Consider the following 20,866-nt stretch of genomic DNA (forward strand, 5'->3'; position numbering starts at 1 on the left):
TGAGTTTGACCTAGACAAAGATTTTTGGAGTGCAACTAATTCCCGTAGAAGTCCAGGTTTAGGTTGAGTGTCAGCCTAAATCCTTCACTCTGCACATCTGCATGAATTCCTCCATGGCAATTTCTTCCTTGTTTGGGCAAATGTTTCTGTATGCACTAACTGGGAATTCCGGTTCATCGCCTGTTTCTCTTTAGTTAAACTAACAGCAGTTTCACATAAGACAATTTTAAAGGCAATCATACATTATCTATGTTACTAAATGTATCGCAGCACTCTCTTTTTTCCACAGGAACATCAGTGAAATCTTCCAATACTCATAACAATGTGGATTCCAAGCCCCATACATCAACTCCCACTTTCTTACATCAACTCCTGCTTCCTTACCGTCATGCTTTTAAAGGCAAAAAGGCTGTGACCTCAAATGTTGTAAACCAGCAATTCATGAGAAGTATTTTTGGCTGAAATAAAGCTACCAACCAAATTCAAGGTAGCTTGGACAGGAGAAAATGAGGGGTAAATGCACTGAAAATCAGTGGGAGGAGTAGGGCACACTTATTGGCCACCTTCACTAGAGAGCTACATGGGAAGATGGTCTTGTACTTCCAGCCACCCACCCAGACATCCCCCCCTTCCTGCAAGGGGCAAGCATGCCATGGTTTGTGAACAGGAGGTAACATTTACTAACTTGTCAACTCCTCTGCAGGAACCAGGAGTATGTGCTCTCATGCCCAAGTATGTGCCTAGAGTACCTTTCATGGTGGAATAACCTACTTGAAATAAGTTTCTATTTACTGCAGGTAACACCACAGAAAAGCAGCTAGCACAACGTGGTTCATGCCTTGTAACACATCCTTTCTCACCTCACCACATACTTGGGTTGCTAGCTCCTGAGTTACTGCCCTTTTGCTTTGACAGAAGATCTATGCTATATTTACATACCAAAGGAGTATTAAGCACTCATTAACAGAAACTGTGCTAGAAAGGGTGCCTCTTTATTATACAGGACTTACAAGAACTTAACATTCAGGACAAACAACCTATTTATATCCTGCTCTAACTAATCAGAAGTCACTGAAGCATTACAACCCATGCCTTGCAGCAAGTACACTACTATTAGTTTCTAGAAGCTAGCAATGCCATTTAAGTTTTAATGCCATTACTGTTGACAATTCAACTATTTTCTAAGGCATACTGGCACAAGAGACACATGTATAGCAATTCCCACTCTGCATGTTTTGGGACTAAGCTTAAAGGGGAACAGTCTCTTGGTTTTCATCTCTCCTGTGTGTTAATCAAGCATTTCAGGACAAAAATCACAGTATACTCAACAGCTTCTATAACACAATTTCAGGATTACACAGATGAGGAGCATTATTATCATCAACTAGCGTCACTTCTGAAAAGCCACCCGTCTCCAAAAGGGCAGCTCTACTTTCTTCCATAATAGATAGCAAAGTCTTTGAAATAAGCCATAAAAACATAGTGAAGAGACCTAGAAATGTATGCAAATGGTATCGCAGGCCTTGCTTTTCTCCACTAGCAGGTAACTTACCTTCACATAATTTCTTTCAGGTCACGAACAGCACATAACTAATATCTCATAATATTCCTTGTATAAGCAATTAGTTATAAAAACACTCTGCTTGCACACAGGCACAAATCATGATATGCCGGGTGAAACAACATTCCTGTAAAACAATACCCTACCTTTATCTAACATTCAGCCTTAACTGACCACTCGTGATCCATCTGACATGCACCTAATAGCCAAGTCCTCAAATCAAAGCACATCCCCACAGCTCTATCTTTTCCCTTCATGCAAGCATTCATCCCCAGCACAAACTCCAAGTGGAAGAAGGTTACAGCACATGTGATGTACTTGCAGAGGATGCTGCACTTGAGCTAATGAAGCTAGACACAGTGCAGATGAGGAGCTTATGCAGCATGATTATTTTTTTTCATTAGGAAAAAAAAACCATCTAGGTAAAACTTGTCAGAAGTAATCAAGCCTTTTGCTGTGGAGTGATGAAGTCGCTACCCCATTCACTGTTGGCATAGGCTACACTTGCCTGTACACAACCAGCTGTAATCAGTACAATCAATTATTTAAGGCACAGGGTGGAAAAGAAAAAAACCCACAACAAAACTGTTGCCTCTTGATTACCTGCCCTGACCTTCTTGAAATTTGCCTGGTGCTCCAGACCAGAAAATCAATAAACATCAGTATTGGTGAGCTAAAAAAGCTTTGTTCTACAACATTAATTTCTGCAGAATGGAGGAAAGAGGAAGGGGAAAAGAGACATTATCCATACAAATGAGTACCCTTACCAGCCTCCTCATCACCAATTCCTGATACGAGAAGCTTTGGACCAAGTGGGATGTAGAGCACAGCTAACATCACTGAACACATTTGACAGCGTTCTTTTTCTGGTAACATCAACTCTTCACTTTGTAAAGTAACAGGTTTAGTTTTCTTCCTTCCACTGGGCATATGAGTATAGTCCATAGTAAAAAAAATTAGGTTTGGATGGCTACTTGAAGTGTCCTGTCATTACTTTTCCTACATACTACCTAGTAAGTCAACTGAGGTCAGGGTGAAGCCTTCCTTTACCACTGAGAGTTTTCTGATTAAACTCTGAGCAAAGAAGCTCCCATAATAAAAAACACAGCAGTGTGGCATAACAGTAACCTGCCAAGAACCCTAACAGCAGCCACATGCTTCAGATGATAGATACAAGAATTTTTATGCAACTATGATAAACCTCTTGGAAAAATGAGTCTCCCCTCCAGTAACAGACATGATAAAAAGCTGCAAACACAAGCGACCCTTTCAAAACTAGATCAGCTCAGCCCTTTTGGAAACAGCCAATCCTTCTGGAAGCATCTTATATTTTAGGGTGCAGCTTTATTAGCATGCTTAGCAACAAAGTCCCCCCAGAAAACAACCCAATTGAGACACTCCCTTCCTAATACCTCTCCAGAAGGGAACACGAATGCCACCTGCTGGAAACAATAGGAAAAACAGGGAGAGAAATTCAGCAAAGGGTAAATCACATATTTTTAAACAACCAGTTGAAAGAAATCATGGTTATTTATGCTGCTCTCCAGTTTCTATTTAAGAACTATGCTGGAGAAAAGCAAGGTAAGCAAAATAAGAAGGCACAGTAATGGTCATAGAACAGTAAGATTACATTTCAAGCACACTCAAGACTGGTTGTAGCAAAAAAAGGGTTGATGGTTTGGTTTTCATGTTTGTGCCAAAGCAACCAGCCCAAAGGAACAAAAAGCAAGCTGGGCAAAAATGGAATCAAGTTGATCTTTCTGATGTGTTTAAAAGCTCAAACCCCAGCAAGTATTAAACTCTTTTATTGGGAATCTTCCACTTACATCAAACTGTGCTATTGCCAAGACCTCCATTTCCACCAAGAGTCTTCAAGATTTTCTGCCATATCATAGTGCTATGCATAGCTACTATGAGTTAGGTGAACAAATTTAAGCAAGTTGCTAACCAAAGGTGACCAAGAACCTAGTGCACCTTGGAGATGACTAATGTAACACAGGACCAGTGCATGATCACTCCTCCCACAGAACACATTTAATTTTTCCTTAGAAAAACCTTACCTATTACAAACTGTCATAAAGACTCAGTGGCTCAAAGCAGCAGAGCAGTAATCCTCTGTATACCCTTCCAGTGTCTACATATGCAGATCAAAAGAAAACAAAATAAGACATCACAAGCATCATGCAGACATTACTCCCACCAAAGCAACACCATGTTTGACTTGGCAGAAAACTGGAACAGAAAACCTGGTTTCCTTCACTGGCAAGTTAGACAGCAGCTTACCATCAGTAACTGCATCAGTTGCTCTGTGGGGGACCCAGTCAAGACAAAACCATGGGCCATTTTTGCTGCAAGTGTGGAAATAAATGGCAATACTTCAGAAGTTACAGAAATACTTTTATTAAAGTACAAACTGTTACCTGCAAAGAAAAAAAACAAAACCACAATACACAAACCTGGGAGTTTTCAGCTACCAACAAAAAGTACTTAAATGTCTTCAGTCTTGACAACAGACTCCTGTTTGTGACAATGTTTCTTGTTACACAGACTTTACAAGTGGAATTCACAAGTTAGATTTATTTTTTTCTTTTCATAAAGTACGATTTCAATCACACCCTTTGCTTTCCAATCTTGACCATCAGATCTACAAGTAAAGACATCAGGTAGTAGCAGATTCCACAGCACGTTTTTCTTCATCACCTTCTGCATCTTCTTTTTCTTCTACTTTCTCTTCTACTTTTTCCACCTGAGGTAGAAGTCCATCAAGGTGCAATAGCAAACCTTCACTGGTGGAAGACCTGATCACCAACCTCTGCACAAAAGGACCTAGAAAACAAAGACCACCAACTCGGTCACATTACCACTTTACATGTCTCCAGGCTGATTTATCTTAGAACCCACACTATGTTAAGTACATGAGCAGAACCAGAACTATAGAAGTACACATATCCGTTCAGCTCTGAGTTTAACATCCACCCCAGCAGACCGGGATCACAGTGCAATCTATACTCTGGTGCTTTAGAAAAATACAAGTAAAGCTTCACACACACACTCTTCCAACACATGAAATACAAGTGAACTTTTTACCATAAAAGTTGTTCAAAGAAACTCCCTAAGACTCAATCTGGAGTTTTAGGAACCAGCATTCTTTATTGCAGTGGTGGGCACACAAGCGAATTGTTTCGCAAAAGTAAGCGGGCCCATTACTTTGCCACAGCTTTTCCAGAAGCTAATTATAATATTTGCATCCTAATTACACATGCACTTTCTTGCTGAGTGGGGGTCTCTGATGGTCACCAATAGCCTTCCCCACTGTGTTTACTGAATGACCTCAGTGCTCATGCATGATCACAAGGTCCTAGTGCTGAGTTAGCAGCTGGATGTCCTTGCTCCTGTTCTCTTCCAGTCTCGCTCCATGCTGGGTGCCACTCTGCTATCTTGAAGGCTAGCATCCTTGGACTTACTTACTGAATCCTTAGTTGTTATCAGTCCCATGATGTTCCTTCCCCTGTGAGGTGAACATTCCTTTCTCTCTACGTATTAGTAACTTAGAACAGTTTGGTCTATTCCACTATGTTAAAGGGACACACACTTGTTAGTTTAAAATTTCAGCTTAAAAACTCAACTTTGAGGGTTGGTATTGGCAAGATGTGGGGGGAAGTTTGTTATCACCCAAATATTCCTCCATGACTAAGAGCACAAAAGAAACCATTCCTAATTCAGGATCCTTCCATGAAATGCTGAGAGAAAACTCCGGACAAGAAAAACTGTGAAAGTAGTCAGGTTTCCTGATGGGGGATTAAACAGATCTACATTATATTCTGAGAACATTTGCCTGGTGGTATTTTCAGTCTTCCACTAGATCAAGTGACACACAAGGGAATGTCATATTAGTGATAACCACATATTACATATGGAAAGCCTGAAAGAAACTAAAGAACAGATATCTAAAACTAGCTGATCTAAGCACTCGATAATTAGCAAACACATCTAGACTCCACTGCTGTAAAGATGTGTTAATTACCATGTCTGCTTCCTATAAACAGGAAGTATTTTTAATCAAGCCAGTAAGAGCCCCGTCACAAGAATAAAGCTTCATACTGCAAAATCAGTAGAAATGCTACTTAACTAGGGTGGTGTAGCTCACATATAAACTCTGTAAGGGCAGAAATAACACCACTTTCTGCTTCTGTTTTCTTGTATTTCATGTCAACCAATCCCTTATTTATATTTGGGCTGAAATGTTTCTGAAGGCCAATGTACTTGGCTTTTGCAGTCTGTTCTCTCTGCGCAGTAGTCACTATTAACAGCATCACTGGAGGAGATGCATAATTCTTTTTGCAGACATTTATTTAATATTAAGATAAAAAGTTGCTTTCTTAGCCTAAACAAGGCTATTCTTCCACAAAATTGTGGTCATAAATCACCATTTCCACTCCAGCTAAGCAGATGACATTCAAGTTTACTTCATTATGACAAAGAGCAGACAGTGTATTCATTTTTCACATTTTCTGCTCAGCATAGTGAGCACAGCCCAAAGAACAACAGACAGAATTCACACCTTTCATTCCTTTGTAACCTCCCCCTTTTGCTAAGGAATTAAAAAAAAAAGTAAACAGCTTTCTCAACAGAAATTTAAAAATATCTTTGTAATAAATAAAAAAACATAAATTGTGATACAACTTCAAGCAAGGCAGACAGATATTAACTGATGCACAAGCTTTAACTATGGCATCTGCAGGTGAATTTTGAGTTTGGATTCTTTGTGCTGAGCCATAACAGGCCTGTGGCTCAACTGTGTTGAACCACATCAGTGGGGTCAACCAACGCACAACAGATGCTGAATACCTCCATGTCTCATGAGGATTTCCTTGTGTGATTTTCATCTACTTAAGCATCAAGCCTGCAAACTTAGTTTTTTACATCATCTCACTGCTTGCCTTACAAAGACATTTACATAGTGCTGCAGTGTGATTACAGTTCACAATTCAATTCTTCCTACCCCAAGGCTGACAAAGCAGCAAGGTCATTTAATGACAAGCCAGTAAAAAACAGTAACTTCTTTATTTGCTCTAACTTTAACTATGTCATTCAAAGAACAGCTACTTACCATAAGTCAATGGCTTGAATGTGCAGATATCATTGATAACTGTTTTTAGATTCGCAATTATCTGTTCAGTAGGCATATCCAGCTGAAAAAGGGTAATGCAGTTAGCCATGATGATACTTATACCCTAGATTAATAAATCAGAAAACACTGGGTATATATTTATTCAACCTTTGTTGAATAAGTATGCCATTAAGGAGTTAGGAATCCCATTAACAGCCTTATCCAAATTACAGAAAAAAGTATTTTATACGTGGTTATACATTCACCATGACTTTCCATATTTCTACTTATGACATTCAATCCCCACAGCTCTGTAACACGAGGTAGCCTTAAAGAGGTGAAAAGTCTTTAAAAAATAGTTTATGGATACAAGTTTTTCTGCGAAAATCTTACTAAAGAATTTGAGGAAAGAAGCTTCAAGAAGGAGCTGCCAAAGACCACAAAACAGATCAACTAAACAGACAAACAAAAAAAGGCATCTAAAATTGAAGGCATTAACAAGAGAACCAAATGAATCATTTAAAACTTATAAAGTGAACCAACACAGTTGCCAAAAAATTAGTACCTTCATCTTCCCTCAAATACCAATCCCCTTAAACCATGACTGCTGTTCATCTCATCTGGACTCTCCTCAAGAACATGTAACTCATGATCAAGACAGATGCCAACCTGAATCAAAGCCAGGGCTCACCTGTCTCTCAGCTCCTGGAGAGCTTAACATGCATTTCTCAGACTTAAATGTTCTGCTGCCATAATGCCCTGCTATGCTTAATTTAATTTGCTGTCTGGTCTCACCCATATTATCTACATATCTGTATGAAAAAATGAGTTCTTTTTCTACAAGTTCCAGCCATGGAATTAAAAATAGCATTTTTCTCACAGAATTAACTCTTATTTCAGGGGAGCATATAGTATCATTGGTGCTCCTCTCTTCCTCTCTGCCACCTCCCCATGTAATATAAGCAGATTTTATTAGTATCTCATCTGTAAATGTGCACAGTACATTGCAATAGAAATGCTGCCATACTCAACTACTCTCCTACAGATCTGGTCCATTAATATCTCTTCATGCTCTGCCAGCAGACTTACAACCCAAATGCAGTTCCTCTGCTACACATGCCAGAAGACATTTGTCTTTATCATTGTTACACTGATTGCAAAGTGCTTAATCACCCATAAATTAAGCAGACATGTTAATGCTGAGCATTTCACTGTGTGACAGACTCACCATGCTGTACAGAATTAAAAATAAAGAAGCCATTTAAACAAAACAAGTAACTGGCAGTAACTAATTAGAAACTTTACTTCAAATTAAGGTTTGAATAGCGTTTCTTTCCAATCTAGCACTTCAATTATACAATTTCAGTGAGCTAGTTGACATTCCTCATCCATAACCAAATCTAGAAGCATTCAGAAGAGACAGAATTTGCAAGTTGCTCTGAAATTACAACTCCTCATAAAGATTTAGAAATACCACACAAGACAAGACTGACCCATTTCAAAATATTAAGACATTAATTTATATTCTGTATTTGTTAAGACAAGGAAATAGGACAAAGTGACCTGCATTCAGTCAGAAAACATGGCACATCTCAAGAGAACACAAACCATCATTTACTAGAGATGCCAACAGCTCCATAATGAAAGCAGGTAATGCTCAGAGGTTTCCCAGCATTTCAGAATAGCTTCCACATCCAAGTAAATATTTCAGCTTCCAAAAAAGTATTCCACAATAAATGCTTGTGTATACACAGTCACTATGTACCAGCAGTTAGATATTTAGTTGAATTCAAGCCTTCGGCAAGCTGACACCAACTACTCTGGACCACATCTTCAGGGATCTGCAAGCTACTCTGTTCAGATCGACTGCAGCAATAAATACCAGACAATATCTAAAATAAATAAATAAGAACTTTGAGTCCTGAGCTTCCCTGAAGAATAACCATGCCTGCAGAGGGAGCAACTATCACTTAGTTTCTAGTCCACTTTGTATAAATACAACCTAATCACAAAGTGCCTTAGAAAATGACAGCATATACTATCATCAGAACACAAACTGTTACCCATCTTACTGTTTCAAGTCTAGAACACATCCCTCTAGAGCAGCATAAGGTGCTGTAAAAAGGTGCAAAGCTATTTGTTCCTTTTTTATTTTAAAAAGGAACATAAAATATTTGTCTTGAGAGGGGTGTCCCACTAACTCTGCTGCCTAGAGGGAAACTGCCTCTTAATACTGAGCACCTCACAAGTTTCCCTAGAACAGATCACTTTTAAAACTCGATTCATCAAGTGTCAACACTTCTAAATTTCTAGGGGATCTTCAGAAGACTGCAAGTGAATACACAGAAGAGCCACTCAGCTATTTGCTAGCTAAATACACAAATAAAAAAATGTCCTGCTATTAAAGCACTAGCCTTAATCATAGAGAAATGCTTTTCTGAACTGTATTTAGAGAACTGCGTCAAAAGATCATTCAGAGCACTGAATCAGTACTGCAGACTTAACCACCAGGCAGTTCGTGTATAACACACACATGGAATGGCAGCTATGGCAGGGCAGAAACACTTGCTAGAATATGAGAAATTATGAACACAAAATGATTAATGCTCTGCCAAACAAGATTACTGTCAGCTGTTTAACTCAAGAATCAGAGAGCAGGAAAATAAGGCCAGAAATTAGCCAGTAAGAACACCCACAGACAGACAAAGCAGAGCTGTTCTACATTGCAGAAGCAGCAAGAGCACACACATCACACAGAACAGAGAAAGAAACCCAGTTCAAGAGCTCAATCTCTCTCCAAAAAGAGCGAGTCCTGCAAATGCAAAGGCTATAAAGGATGAGGCTAACTCATCTACACCACAACAAACACCTTCTACTCCAGCGTGCATAACTTATGGCTGAAATCTCTCTCATCCTGGACTTGTCAACTGTTGGAAATAGCACTGCTGACAGGCAAGCTTTTCCATGTGGTGTTTCAAATAAAGAACCACTCAAATACGTACCAAAAGACAACTATGCTTTTTGTGTTATTCCCTTCATCACTCAATACATGTATTTCAGTTCCTGAGCATCTGAAATGGCAAAACTTAACAGCTCTTCCTCAACTCTCGGACTGCTTTTCCCTGCACCTTTAAGGACTTCAAAGCTAAGAATCCATCTGTCTTTTCTCTTTGACGAGACACTAATACCTGGGGCCTTCAATCCCCACAAATAGCCAGGAGATAGATGCTACTTCCAGTGCAAACTGACCCTTCTGTTTCCTGCCTTAACTCTTACTTCCATCCAGCTGCACATTCTGTGCAGCAAGTTTGAGATCTCTCTGGTTCAGTACACATCCCCGTGACTAAAAATAGTGCTCCTGTATACATGTCATTTCCAGAAAGGGCCTCTTTAAGAACAAACCTTAAGGTCTCACCTCCTGAAACCATCTTGCTCTGTTCCATAGGAAAACCACTTCATAGGCAACTCTTTGCAGATAGGAAGACATGCTGGAATTCCTTCCTGATGTCACATTTGGACGCTGATTTTTCTCAAGACTCCAAATTTCCAAACAAAAATTTTTAATGAACAACAGCACCCTGTCTAGACTTGAGCCTTATGTCAAAACACTAAAAAAATGCCCTCTGCAGATAGCTTAAATCTGAATGAGATATCCCAAGTGTTCTCATTTGTCTCCCTTCTGCATTAAGCTCCACATCTTAGAGTAAGATTTTCACATTCTCACTTCTCAACTTCAGATCTAATTAAATTTAACTGAGCTTTTCAAAGACATCGCAATTACGACTAAGACAACACCACTGAGGCTGCTGACTTCTGTCAGAATGCAGCATTACATCAAGCCACTGGCCAAAATTGAACTAACAGGCAACATAAAACAGCAGCACTACAGGAAGACCATCTCTTTGAGTAACACCAGCTTGGCAGACTCCCAGAAACATATACACTATTGTTTGGAATACAGCAATAGGTCTTCACACTTCTGTGCAACTCACAAATTATTATTTCCCTCACTGATGAGATTTAAATTTTAAAGGCTCTTGATTTAGTGGTGAGCTGATATGCATAACACTCAAAGCTCTCTCAGCCTCCCAGAGCCTTGCCTGCACTTCATTTCCTTCCAGCGCCTCTGTGCAAACAGTAGGGAAATTAGGTCAGTTAAGGGTAGTAGCTAGAGTGAGTGGAGACTTCTTACACAAGCCATAACCACTGCGTAATGCCCCTGCACACAACACGCGAAAGTGCGACAGAGCAAGTCACATTGTGTGTGCAGTGCTGGAGTCACCTCTGTCACGCAAGTGACTTGAACGTAGCGCATAAGAACTCTGTAAGTAAACTCTCACCACAACCCTAATTCTGATCCAAGATGAAGAGTTCATTCATAAAGTCCTCTTGTTTACTTGCGCAATGACATCTCTGGCTGCACCAAACCTTCTGGAGTGCTATGGAACTGCAGGGCTGCGCTGCCCAGACACAGAAGCTAAGGTAATACGTAACACCAAGATCTTACATCGCTAACAGGACATGGTCTGAACTTCAGAAACTCAAGCTATGGTTGCAGGACACCACACAAAGCAGAACCAACTGCAAATGCACTGAACACTGCCAATACATCAGCACTTTTCATCCACCTTTATCCAAAACCTGGGTTTTATTCTTTACTATACAAGAAGCTTCACAATAAGTTTAATTTGCAGAGAAATTTTTAAGTTGACCTACAGTATAAAGTGACCAAAGTTGAAGAAGTTCAAAGCAAAACCTGAAGAATACAGTCACAATACTAAAAACCACAACTGACCTATGGATTCAAGGCATTCACACTGTCATTTAAACTTAATTACTAAATAGTTAAAGACACCCCCACCTGTATCAAACTGAAATATGTAACACACTGTGGCAGAATAGTCCCATAGCCCTCAGTTTTTACTATCATATAGACAAGAAAGCCCTTGAAATTCACATGCACAACTTGGAGCAGTTACCCAGAATTAATAAACTTGCTTATCTCTAACTCCACCAGATAAAGCTTCATTAGTTACTTATCTTGTACACTTTCTTTCCATACCAGTTATCAGTTAAAGGAAAACTAAAATTTAACCAGGCAGGATTACAAACAGACAAAACAGAATGAAGACAATACACAGTTTGGATCAGGGAAAAGAAATGAAGAAAGGACAGAAAATTTGTTCTTATATAACTCAGTTTCTTCCATGACAGCAAAGTACAAATTAGTTTTATATTCTAGGTGTAAAGCAAACAGTTCTTGCTTTTTGCTCCAGTCCAGAGCTAAAGTTATCAAAAATAAATGAGTCTTTAATTATTAAGTTAAAGTGAACACTTTTTGATCCACCTGTGCATATTGACCATGTACTTACAACCCACAGTTTATTTACTTAAAAGAATATCAAATAAGCTCTGTTTTGCTCATAGAAGGGTGCTGAGGAGGGAAAGAGGAAAGGGAAGCCTGTGTTAAGATGTCAATTCACAAGGAGACTACTAGGAAAAGTACCTTTTTAATTCTATTTCGTTCATTATTACAATTCCTTGCCACAATATAGTGGCAAATACAGATCCATTCTTGGCATCCTTAACTTCTTAGCATCAGGTATGCTTTGTTCTCGGTTTTAGCTGAGGCATCTTCTATGACAACACATCAACAACAGAGAGGGCTGACATCAGCTGAAGCCATAACACAAAGACCAGGAGTTCCATTTACTTCACAGGTCAGAACATACTTACAAATCTTAAGAACACAAAGATTAAAAACATTTTTTTTTCTCCTCTTTTAATGCTAACTTCCGCTCTGCTCGGTAGAATAAACTTAAGCACTCTATACACAACTTACTCTTGCTATTCTTGTCTTGATTACACACTCGTCTTGTACTGCGTACTCAAGACCATCTCTGTAGAGTTGCAGCATTTTGGGAATATCATGGCCCAGGGAATCTAATTTAAAAAAAAGGCAAAAAAGTTGTCTGAGGAATGCTTATTAGCATTTCTCAGAAATGCATATTAGCATTAGCCAAAATTAGCATTTTGGCTAAGTGTGATATTGGTCAAAAGAGAAATCTCTCCATTAAGGCAGTTACACCCACTAAAAATGTAGTTTTATGAATAACAGTGCCCTCACAGCCACTATCTAAATCATTTCTATCTTCCCTCCTTCCTCATTCATCAGCAGATATGAAGAGCTAATACAGTAGGAAACATAACAAAGATTTCACTTAAAATACAGAACCGGTTTGTGTATATATAAAACAAAGCTTTACTACCTAACACTATTAAACCAGCTTGAAAGACCAAAACTTAGAGTTAGGTTTAGAATAAACTCAAAGTCTTCCTTGAAAACAAAGTCTACAACTATGTAACAGCAAGGTTAAACACAACATGGAACACAATGGCCCAATCCAGCTATACCCACAAGTCAAGAGAGCTGTTTCTTATCACAGCTGCAAGGGCTCATTTGACAGATTTACACCACCACTCCATTGCTTCTAATACCAGCAGTACCTCTCCCACACATCTTTTGACGGCTCCAAGTCAAACTGGCCTTGGATAAGCTACAATCCATGTAAATTGCACAATAATGGCATAATGCAACTTTCATTTGTTCCAAGAAATAGCTGGAGTATTCTCTGTTGCAATGTTTCAAACAGGTTAATAGGTTTGTCTCAAATGCTTAGGAGCCTAAAAACGCTGCCTGCAGTTTGAAAACATGAAGAAAGATGGGGCAGGGTTAAAGACTCAGTGCTTCACATAGCTCTATGTTTGATGAACAGGCATTTTTCATTTTCTCTGTATTTGAAAAAACTAAAGCTTAAGTAACTCCATTGTTGAGTAGCAAAGGACAGACAGAAGGAGCAGTAGCAGTCATGAAATTGGGATCCAAACAATTGCACAACAGATCAATAACACAACTACCTCAGTCAGCACTGTTTTGCAAACTGTTTCTGCCTTCCTAAGTAATTTTATAATACTATTAGGGTTCCTCAGGATTAACAAGGTTAGAGGCAATTAGGAGGCAAACTTACCTTGACTCTAAACCCACATTTGCCTCCTGTGGGAGAAAAACACAGTTCTAAATTCCTAAAACTGCTCTTACCTAAAACAAGTATTTCAGTCACATACAGCCTAACAGTGTTAATTACACATCCCCATCAAAAAAGTTTTGGGGTCACTTCTACAGCAGTATCTTGTTCAGTATTTGAGATTTATAAGAACAAACTGCTTCTTACTTTTTTTTGTATTTGGGTATTTCCGTCTGAGTTTGCTCCTCAATGGTATTAGCTTAGGCATTATTTCAGGAACAGCTATGTAAGAGTCCACTTGGATTTCATCTTCCAAAATCTACAATAAAAACAACTAAACATATTTAGGAACACAATAAATTACCTCAGTACACAAGCTGACCTGCAAGCATATCCAAGCATAGAAATCCATCTCTCACTCTTCTTACTGGCTGTTAACTTCAAGCCAGAGTTTACTAGGCACAAAGTTCCTTACTCCCTCCCCTGCTCAAGCACTGTTTAAGTTAGAATATTTATATAAAGCATAAAACAAAAAAAAAGCAAAAAAATACCCATTTGATTAATTCAACTCCTCCCACAACAGCAGCTCCATTCTCTCGAGCTATTTCAGCTTCTTGTGCATTCTGTCGAGAGAAAAAAAAAAAAATCAATAACATCTGTACTACCAACTAGTCCACGTCAACAGCACTGGACAGGTGATTTATCTTGAACAACTGGGTATAAAACCAGGCTATTTACAGGCTAAGAAGGATGATTTGAGGCAATCAGGGACCAAAAATATCTAATACTGGTGATTTAATATAACAGCTAAGCAACTCCACTCCACACCCCAGTAAGAACAGAAGACAAGTCTTTATTCAGCTTGTAATGGAGAAGGAGAAAAGCCCATCCCATTTCCTGAGGTGCTCTATCAAAAGCTCCTTCTTTCCCACCTTCATCCCTTGGAAATGGCAATGAACCATCAACCAGATGGACTCAACTAAGGTTAAAGAAAAGCTCAAAACATACGACTAAAAGCCACTGTACATAGTAATGCTACCAAGCTTCAGAAGTGCTAAAAGCACTCAGAAGTTAATCTTCTCTGTCCTCTATAAGGTTTTGCTTTTAATAGTCTGAAATGTCGGAAACGGCCTCAGTTTTGTAAAAACTTTGGCTCAAGCTTCTGATACAAGTAGATTTACATGGTGCAAAGCCAGAATCAAGTTTTCCTTACACGAATAAACTGAAAAGCTCCCTACTTCCATCCCAAAGCAGTGTGTTCAGTTGCTCAGCCTTTTCCCACACATACACCTTCACAAAGCATGGGATCTCTTACCCCATATGAATTTGAGTGAAGAGCAAAGGTTGTGATACAGCACCAAAGAACCTGGCATGCTTGGGTCTTCTCTGCTTGAATCCATTCTGTAGGAGGATTCTCTGCTTATAGCTCAGTTACACAGTTTTACAAAACTGAAGCCTAAAGGGTAGTCAGCTAAATCTGTGCCAGCTCTCTAGGAACATTTTATACGGATGTGTGTAGGTCTATTCTGTCAGAATTATTAACTGGCAAATGACAGCAGCAGAGGCTGAAACTGGTCTCATGCAGATGCTGCAGCTGCTCTCCACACCATTTCACATTAGTAAACTTCTAGGAGAGCAGAGAAAGGGCTTGGGGCAAAGGGATGTTAAATTGTTCATGGTTTTTGAGGAGGAGTTACTTTCCCCTTCTCCCCAAAACGTATTCTGTTAAGTGTATCTGCCTGAATAACACCTACTGCTAATCCACACTGCCTACTAAGGCTTAAAACAGGATGGCTGGACATAGCTGCTACGCTAAACCGTTTGTCTGTATTACAAAAAGGTCACAAAGGTTCTACTCCATAAATGATCTTTAACCATCTCTTCCTTAGTTACATCTATGCAGATGTTTACTTCCAAAGTGCACTAACAGAATCATCTATGCATACTTAAACCTATCAAGATGAAGGAAATCCTTTAAGGTGCTTATTAATACATTAAGATGCTGCTGAAGACAAATCCTAGACAGACTTAAGAATTGTGTAAAGCATTGAGTCTTCTTGACAAAAGGAATAGTACTTGTGTTGAAAAAGCATGCTAGATACAGAAATAATATAAAGCAAGTAATTCAGCCTTACCCACCTCTGTGAAAACCAAGACCTTATTCGTTTGATCTGAAAAGCGATATGGAAGAAGAACAGTGCTTGTAAATGGTTCCACTTTTTTCTAATAAGAAAGAAAAATATTAAAACAAATTAAAAAATAATAATCATGACTTAAGGGCAAGTCACACAACTGCACGGAGTTGGTTCCCTAAACAGCAAACTTACCCACAATCTCCTTGCACAGAGGTCATATCAAACAAGCACAAGGTGCAAGTTTTGACTGCTTTTTTATGTCCAGTATATGCTCAAGACTAAACATAAATGACATATATTAATTCTGCTGGAGCTTGCTGATATCAGTGACTCCAGGGCAGGATTGCTACCAGGCTTGGATGCAGGGAATAACAAACATCAAGGTGCTGCAGTTGCATCTTATTAAATGCTGATTCTCATGCAATAGACGACACAAACCTCATGTGTCTGTCATCAACCCTTAAGAACATCACATGACTCCTGAAAGCAGGAGCAAGAGCTCTGCATTTTGTTAACCATGATCTTATTTTCTAGCTCAAAGAGACCCCTGGTATCTAAGGGACGTTTAATTACACATGTGAAGAAACCAACTCTCAAGTGGCCATTTTCTATTATGAGGGAAGCAGAGGATTTAGGGGAAGACTGAAGAGTGCTTGACAATTTTAAAGTCAGAGAGGTCACAGGCAAACAGGTGATCACGTATTTTCAAGGAATATTATTTTAAAAAAATCAAAACAAGGTGACAGACAGAAGCAGGAAGAAGCTTGTCCTTACAATAGTAAGGACAATCAGTAACAATCATCCCAGAACAGAACACATACATGATTTTGGGAACACATCTCTAAGCAGAAAGCCTGAAGATATAAATCTTAGTTTGATAAGTTCTGTCCATAAATGGATTTTAGTCATGTAACAGCCTCTTTTCAAACCCCCTCAGTGGTGCTATCTTCACCTCAGAAGTGTGAGGAATGTTAGACAATTATACATGCCACCATGTATAATACAAAGCCAGCTGTAAAGCCACCATTATTCTGACAATCAGAGAAACAGCAAGAGGCAGCCAAGAACAACTGCAGCATCTGCTCTGCACTTACAGACTTATGCACACTTCCCATGCTTATAAAATAAAAATAACAACATTTGTTATCACTTCCAACATACCTTCTTCTGTAGTGCCATATCTAGAAATACGTTAATATAGACAAACTGTTTGGGGTAAGTGAAGTCCAGTTCCTGAAATTTCTTCAGCATCCCCACAGCCTCTTCCACTTCATAGGATGGACGCACATAATGCCAGGTCAAGTAGACATCATCCACAGGCTTAGTCATCAGTGGCCGCCTCCTGGGTACTCGTTTCTTTTTTGTCTCTTCCTGCTTGGTCTTTTGTGAACTTCTGTTTTCAGTTCTGAGACACAAAATATTGTTAGATAATCAACTGATGGGTTTGGCACATATTCCTGGAGAAAAAAAGTATATATTGCTGTATGTCACTTATACAATAAGTTAATGAGGTCGCACACAAAGATGAACAGGACCCCTAAAATTTATTCCAATTACTTGTTGCATATGTCAACAAAAATCAAACACTCAGAAATCAAAAGCTCTGAAAGCAATTAAGCTTCTCAAACAACACAACTTCTCAAAACACACTTGTGCAGCACCAAACCAAATTAAGAACCTCTTGCTATATGAGAGCAAAACCAGTTGAAGATTAACACACCAGCTTTCATAGGTCTTGCTTTCAAATGAGCTGGTAGCAGGCACTGTGCCCAAGTTGCTTCTGAACTGAACAACTCCCACCCACCTTCCTGATAATGAGAAGAAGCCACATCTGCAGGGTTTTCCGTATTATTATAGTGGTTATAATACCGCCATATAGTGCATTACAGCAGCCCTACTTCCCTAAAAGGTTTCTCCTCCCTTTCCTGTATCATTTGGCATGGAGTTAACAAACAACAGCCCAAATCCTTATCCTCCTCCCTATTTTCAGAGGCTCCCAAATCAAGTTCAAAAATAAATAAATAAAGTAATATTCAGGTACTCCATTCCTCTAATAGCTATGGTGAACGAGTCTCCAACAGTTCAGAACACTTAGGATACAAACACACTTAACTCTCCAGTACACAGGGATAGTTTTTTTTTATTTTCCCACTTATGTTGTAATGTTAAAGTGACAACAGATTAAACAATAAAAGGCAACTTAAAGCAAGAAAAGGAACTGTTTGAAGCCAACTCCATAAGCTCACCAGCTTTCATGCTGGCAGTACTCCTTGAGCTGTAATCCAGCTGTACCCTCCAAATGCATACAGCAAAATTATCAAGTAAATCTGTTACACTCATTATTACAAGAGTAACAGAAAACGTTCCCTCCACGTCTAGCTCAGAACGCCTCTCTCCAGGCTGTCTCTTCAAGAGCTGGCAGCTTGCAGGATGCCACCAAGGCCAGCTCGGCTGTGACAGCAACGCTGCAGACACCGAAACCACACACGTTCCCCAGCCACCACTTAAAGACCCCCAAGGGCTACAACAGCCACTTCGGACAGAAGGAGACACACTCACTTCGCGGCCGCAGCGTAGAGCCGGACGGGCGGCGCGGCGCTCACCATGGCAGAGGCGGCAGCGAGGCGCCGGTCAAGCCCAGGGACGATCCACCCGCGATGAGGGGCCAGTACTACGAGGGAAAAGCAAACATCACCTCAGACACGGCTCCGTCGCCTCGCAGTCCCCGCCCTGGCACCCCACCGTCCCTCAGAGCCGCCCTACACCACGGCCAAGAGGAAACCCGCAGGCTAAAGCAAGAAAAGAGCTGCTAGCCAACACGCCTTCCTGGCGGAGAGAAACCGCGAGGCCCCTTCACCTCTCCACAGGCAGCCGCCAGCTGTCGCCGCCATCTTGCACAGCCACCGTGGTGCAAGGCGGAAAGCGTCCCCCGCAGGCGGGCTCGACTGCTTCCAGTGGTAACCGGAAGTCCCTGCGGCGTCACCCCCACCACCGTCCGCCACCCCCCGAGGCCCACCGTTCCGCGGATTCCCCTTTCCGGCTTGTGCCCTATGCCAGGTGTGGGGAGCCTGACTTAAAGTCTCCAGCATGGTTCTTAACCGGCCTCAAAGGCGGCCTCAGTACAAACTGGGGCTGAACACAGCAGCCGACTGTATTCAGACGGTGTTCAGTGAGGAGGGCCTGCCCCAGAAACACCCAACAGGGAGGCCTCTCCTGAGGGAGAGACAGAGACACTTCCCTAAGATACCGGCATGTTTCTGTCTGAAACATCCGTGTGCGTTCATCTTGGCCACTTCCCCCTGAACGTTTTTTGCTATGAGTCCCAATAAACTCGAGAAAGAGGTTTTCTGCCTGCCGTCACTCTTGTTCATTTGCAAATGGGAAAAGACCTGTCTCATCCACACACCTATGAGTGAAGGACTTGGTTTAACTGGGTCCTAAAATGCTCAGATAGGTGCTGTAAACTACATGCACGCTCACTAAAGATCTTTCTATGCCACACCGACTTGCCTTGGACTAGAAACATCCTGCCTCCAGCGGTTTCATTGCCCTACCTGATGTGTATCCAAGAATATCCTCTAAATTCAATCAGATCGTTCCTGATCCAAAATCTGAGCTCAGGCTTGCCTTATCCATTGGTTTGTTTGGAAATATTTCTAAGAAATCTGACTGTCAATGATGCTAGGTGTTTTCTTGTGGTGAGGGATGATTCACATTGCCTCTGTAAGGACCCCGTGCATTGCAAAGAGCCAGTAGCTGTCAGTTGTTCGTCTCATTCCCTGATATGGCAGGGAGCCTCTTGCACTGGAACTGTTAACTGTCAATCAGATGTATGAGCATATGTAAAACAAGTTGTAATGGAACCGGTATGTCCATCCAATGTAACTATACACTCAATTTCCTGGGAACGGATTGAAATGGAGCCGTGTGACGTGTGAGTAAAAAGAACCCAACTCCTTGGTTAGAAAGTCTCACTGAGGAATGAAGAAGTATTAATTGAAAGCACAGTGGCAGAATGGGTTTTGGGGAAGGGGATCTTTTCCACTGGGTGTTAAGGATATGTTTCCTGTAGTGATGACACATGTAATGCAAGACTCACTGCGTAACTGCTTAACATGCACTCGTGATCAGGTAGCAACCTGCATCATCCATGGCCTTCCTTCACAACTCCTCAATGCCGTTGTGAGCCTCCGACTTGTTAGACACAAAGTCCTGATGTGGGTCATGGATTTTGGACCTGGGAGGGAAATACAGGCTCCCATTCCTGATTTCTCACTCACTCTGCAGCCCATTTTCTATCAAACCCCCTTGCTCCTTCTGCACTTCCCACTCTCTCAGCATAAACGACCTTCTCTGGGCCACCACACCTCCAGGCAGCTGCAGTAGACAAGTCTGAATACAAAGGCTGTTGGAGGTTGTCACCCCAGCTGCCTCCCTCCATTTTACTGGTGCTCAATTCATATCCCCAGCACCATTTTCCTCCCTGAGCTGCCCCACAGACCAACAGGCAAAGATCTACATCTCACTGATGCTTTTATTTTAGCTTTCAATCCACTTTTCCCTCTCAGTAGGCACATTCCTCCTCATTGAACATGGCCACCACAAGGATTTTGGTGTGTCTGGAGGAAGGTGGGCCTCTGATATTTACCTGTGCTTTCTTGCTTCAGCTGCCTGGAAGAACATCCCTTGTCTCACATGGCTCTGTACAACTGAAATCTGGGCACTGAAAGGCACTTCCCAGGAAAGGGGCTCCCACCTGTGGACCACCACCTCCTCAGCACCCACTCCGGAGAGGGCTCCTGGCTGCCGCTACCAGAATCATGAGGTACAAACGGGATGTCGTCCCAACCTAGGCCGCTCCGACGACCTGCTGGTGTCCCCCGGGCCGGCGCTGCGGCGTTCCCCACCGCGGACAGGTGTTGACACGGGCTGTGAGCGCTGACAGGCCCCCGCCGTGTACCCGAGGTCCTCCGCCCACCCGCCGGCCCCTCCACCGCCCCGCCGCCCGCCTCCCCGTGCCCGCCCCCTCCTCCGT

At 41.1% G+C, this 20,866-nt stretch overlaps 1 protein-coding gene across 5 annotated transcripts; it reads right to left on the reverse strand.

Moving 5' to 3' along the window:
- Positions 1-3,937: 3,937 nt before the first annotated feature.
- MRPL1 (mitochondrial ribosomal protein L1) lies at positions 3,938-20,757 on the reverse strand. 5 transcript variants are annotated; one of them, XM_031050030.1, is made up of 10 exons: positions 20,480-20,757; positions 19,931-20,068; positions 18,391-18,502; positions 16,993-17,236; positions 15,836-15,919; positions 14,248-14,319; positions 13,904-14,015; positions 12,514-12,614; positions 6,672-6,753; positions 3,938-4,387 (listed from the first exon to the last, which is right to left on the reverse strand). In XM_031050030.1, the coding sequence occupies exons 3-10, from the start codon at positions 18,435-18,437 to the stop codon at positions 4,221-4,223; spliced, it is 909 nt and encodes a 302-aa protein (XP_030905890.1). In that variant the 5' UTR covers positions 18,438-18,502; positions 19,931-20,068; positions 20,480-20,757; the 3' UTR covers positions 3,938-4,220. The 5 variants fall into 5 exon arrangements, 3 of the variants coding, with proteins under 3 accessions (XP_030905890.1, XP_030905888.2, XP_030905889.1); XR_004080755.2 differs by lacking the exons at positions 19,931-20,068; positions 20,480-20,757 and adding exons at positions 12,178-12,308; positions 18,848-18,935 and having other exon boundaries at positions 4,369-4,387; XR_004080754.2 differs by lacking the exons at positions 19,931-20,068; positions 20,480-20,757 and adding exons at positions 12,178-12,347; positions 18,848-18,935 and having other exon boundaries at positions 4,369-4,387.
- Positions 20,758-20,866: the final 109 nt, after the last annotated feature.

Source organism: Melopsittacus undulatus, chromosome 5, assembly GCF_012275295.1.
Source record: "Melopsittacus undulatus isolate bMelUnd1 chromosome 5, bMelUnd1.mat.Z, whole genome shotgun sequence".
In the NCBI taxonomy this organism is placed as follows: Eukaryota; Metazoa; Chordata; class Aves; order Psittaciformes; family Psittaculidae; genus Melopsittacus; species Melopsittacus undulatus.

Bases quoted from the DNA above. Each gene is read 5' to 3' on its own strand.
- MRPL1 (XM_031050028.2), bottom strand. From the start codon at position 18,920: ATGCTGGAGACTTTAAGTCAGGCTCCCCACACCTGGCATAGGGCACAA. The intron at 14,320-15,835 runs GTGGGTAAGGCT...TTCTCTCGACAG, and splicing joins AGGTCTTGGTTTTCACAGAG to AATGCACAAGAAGCTGAAAT. The intron at 12,615-13,903 runs GTAAGAAGCAGT...TTTTTAAATTAG, and splicing joins ATACCCAAATACAAAAAAAA to ATTCCCTGGGCCATGATATT.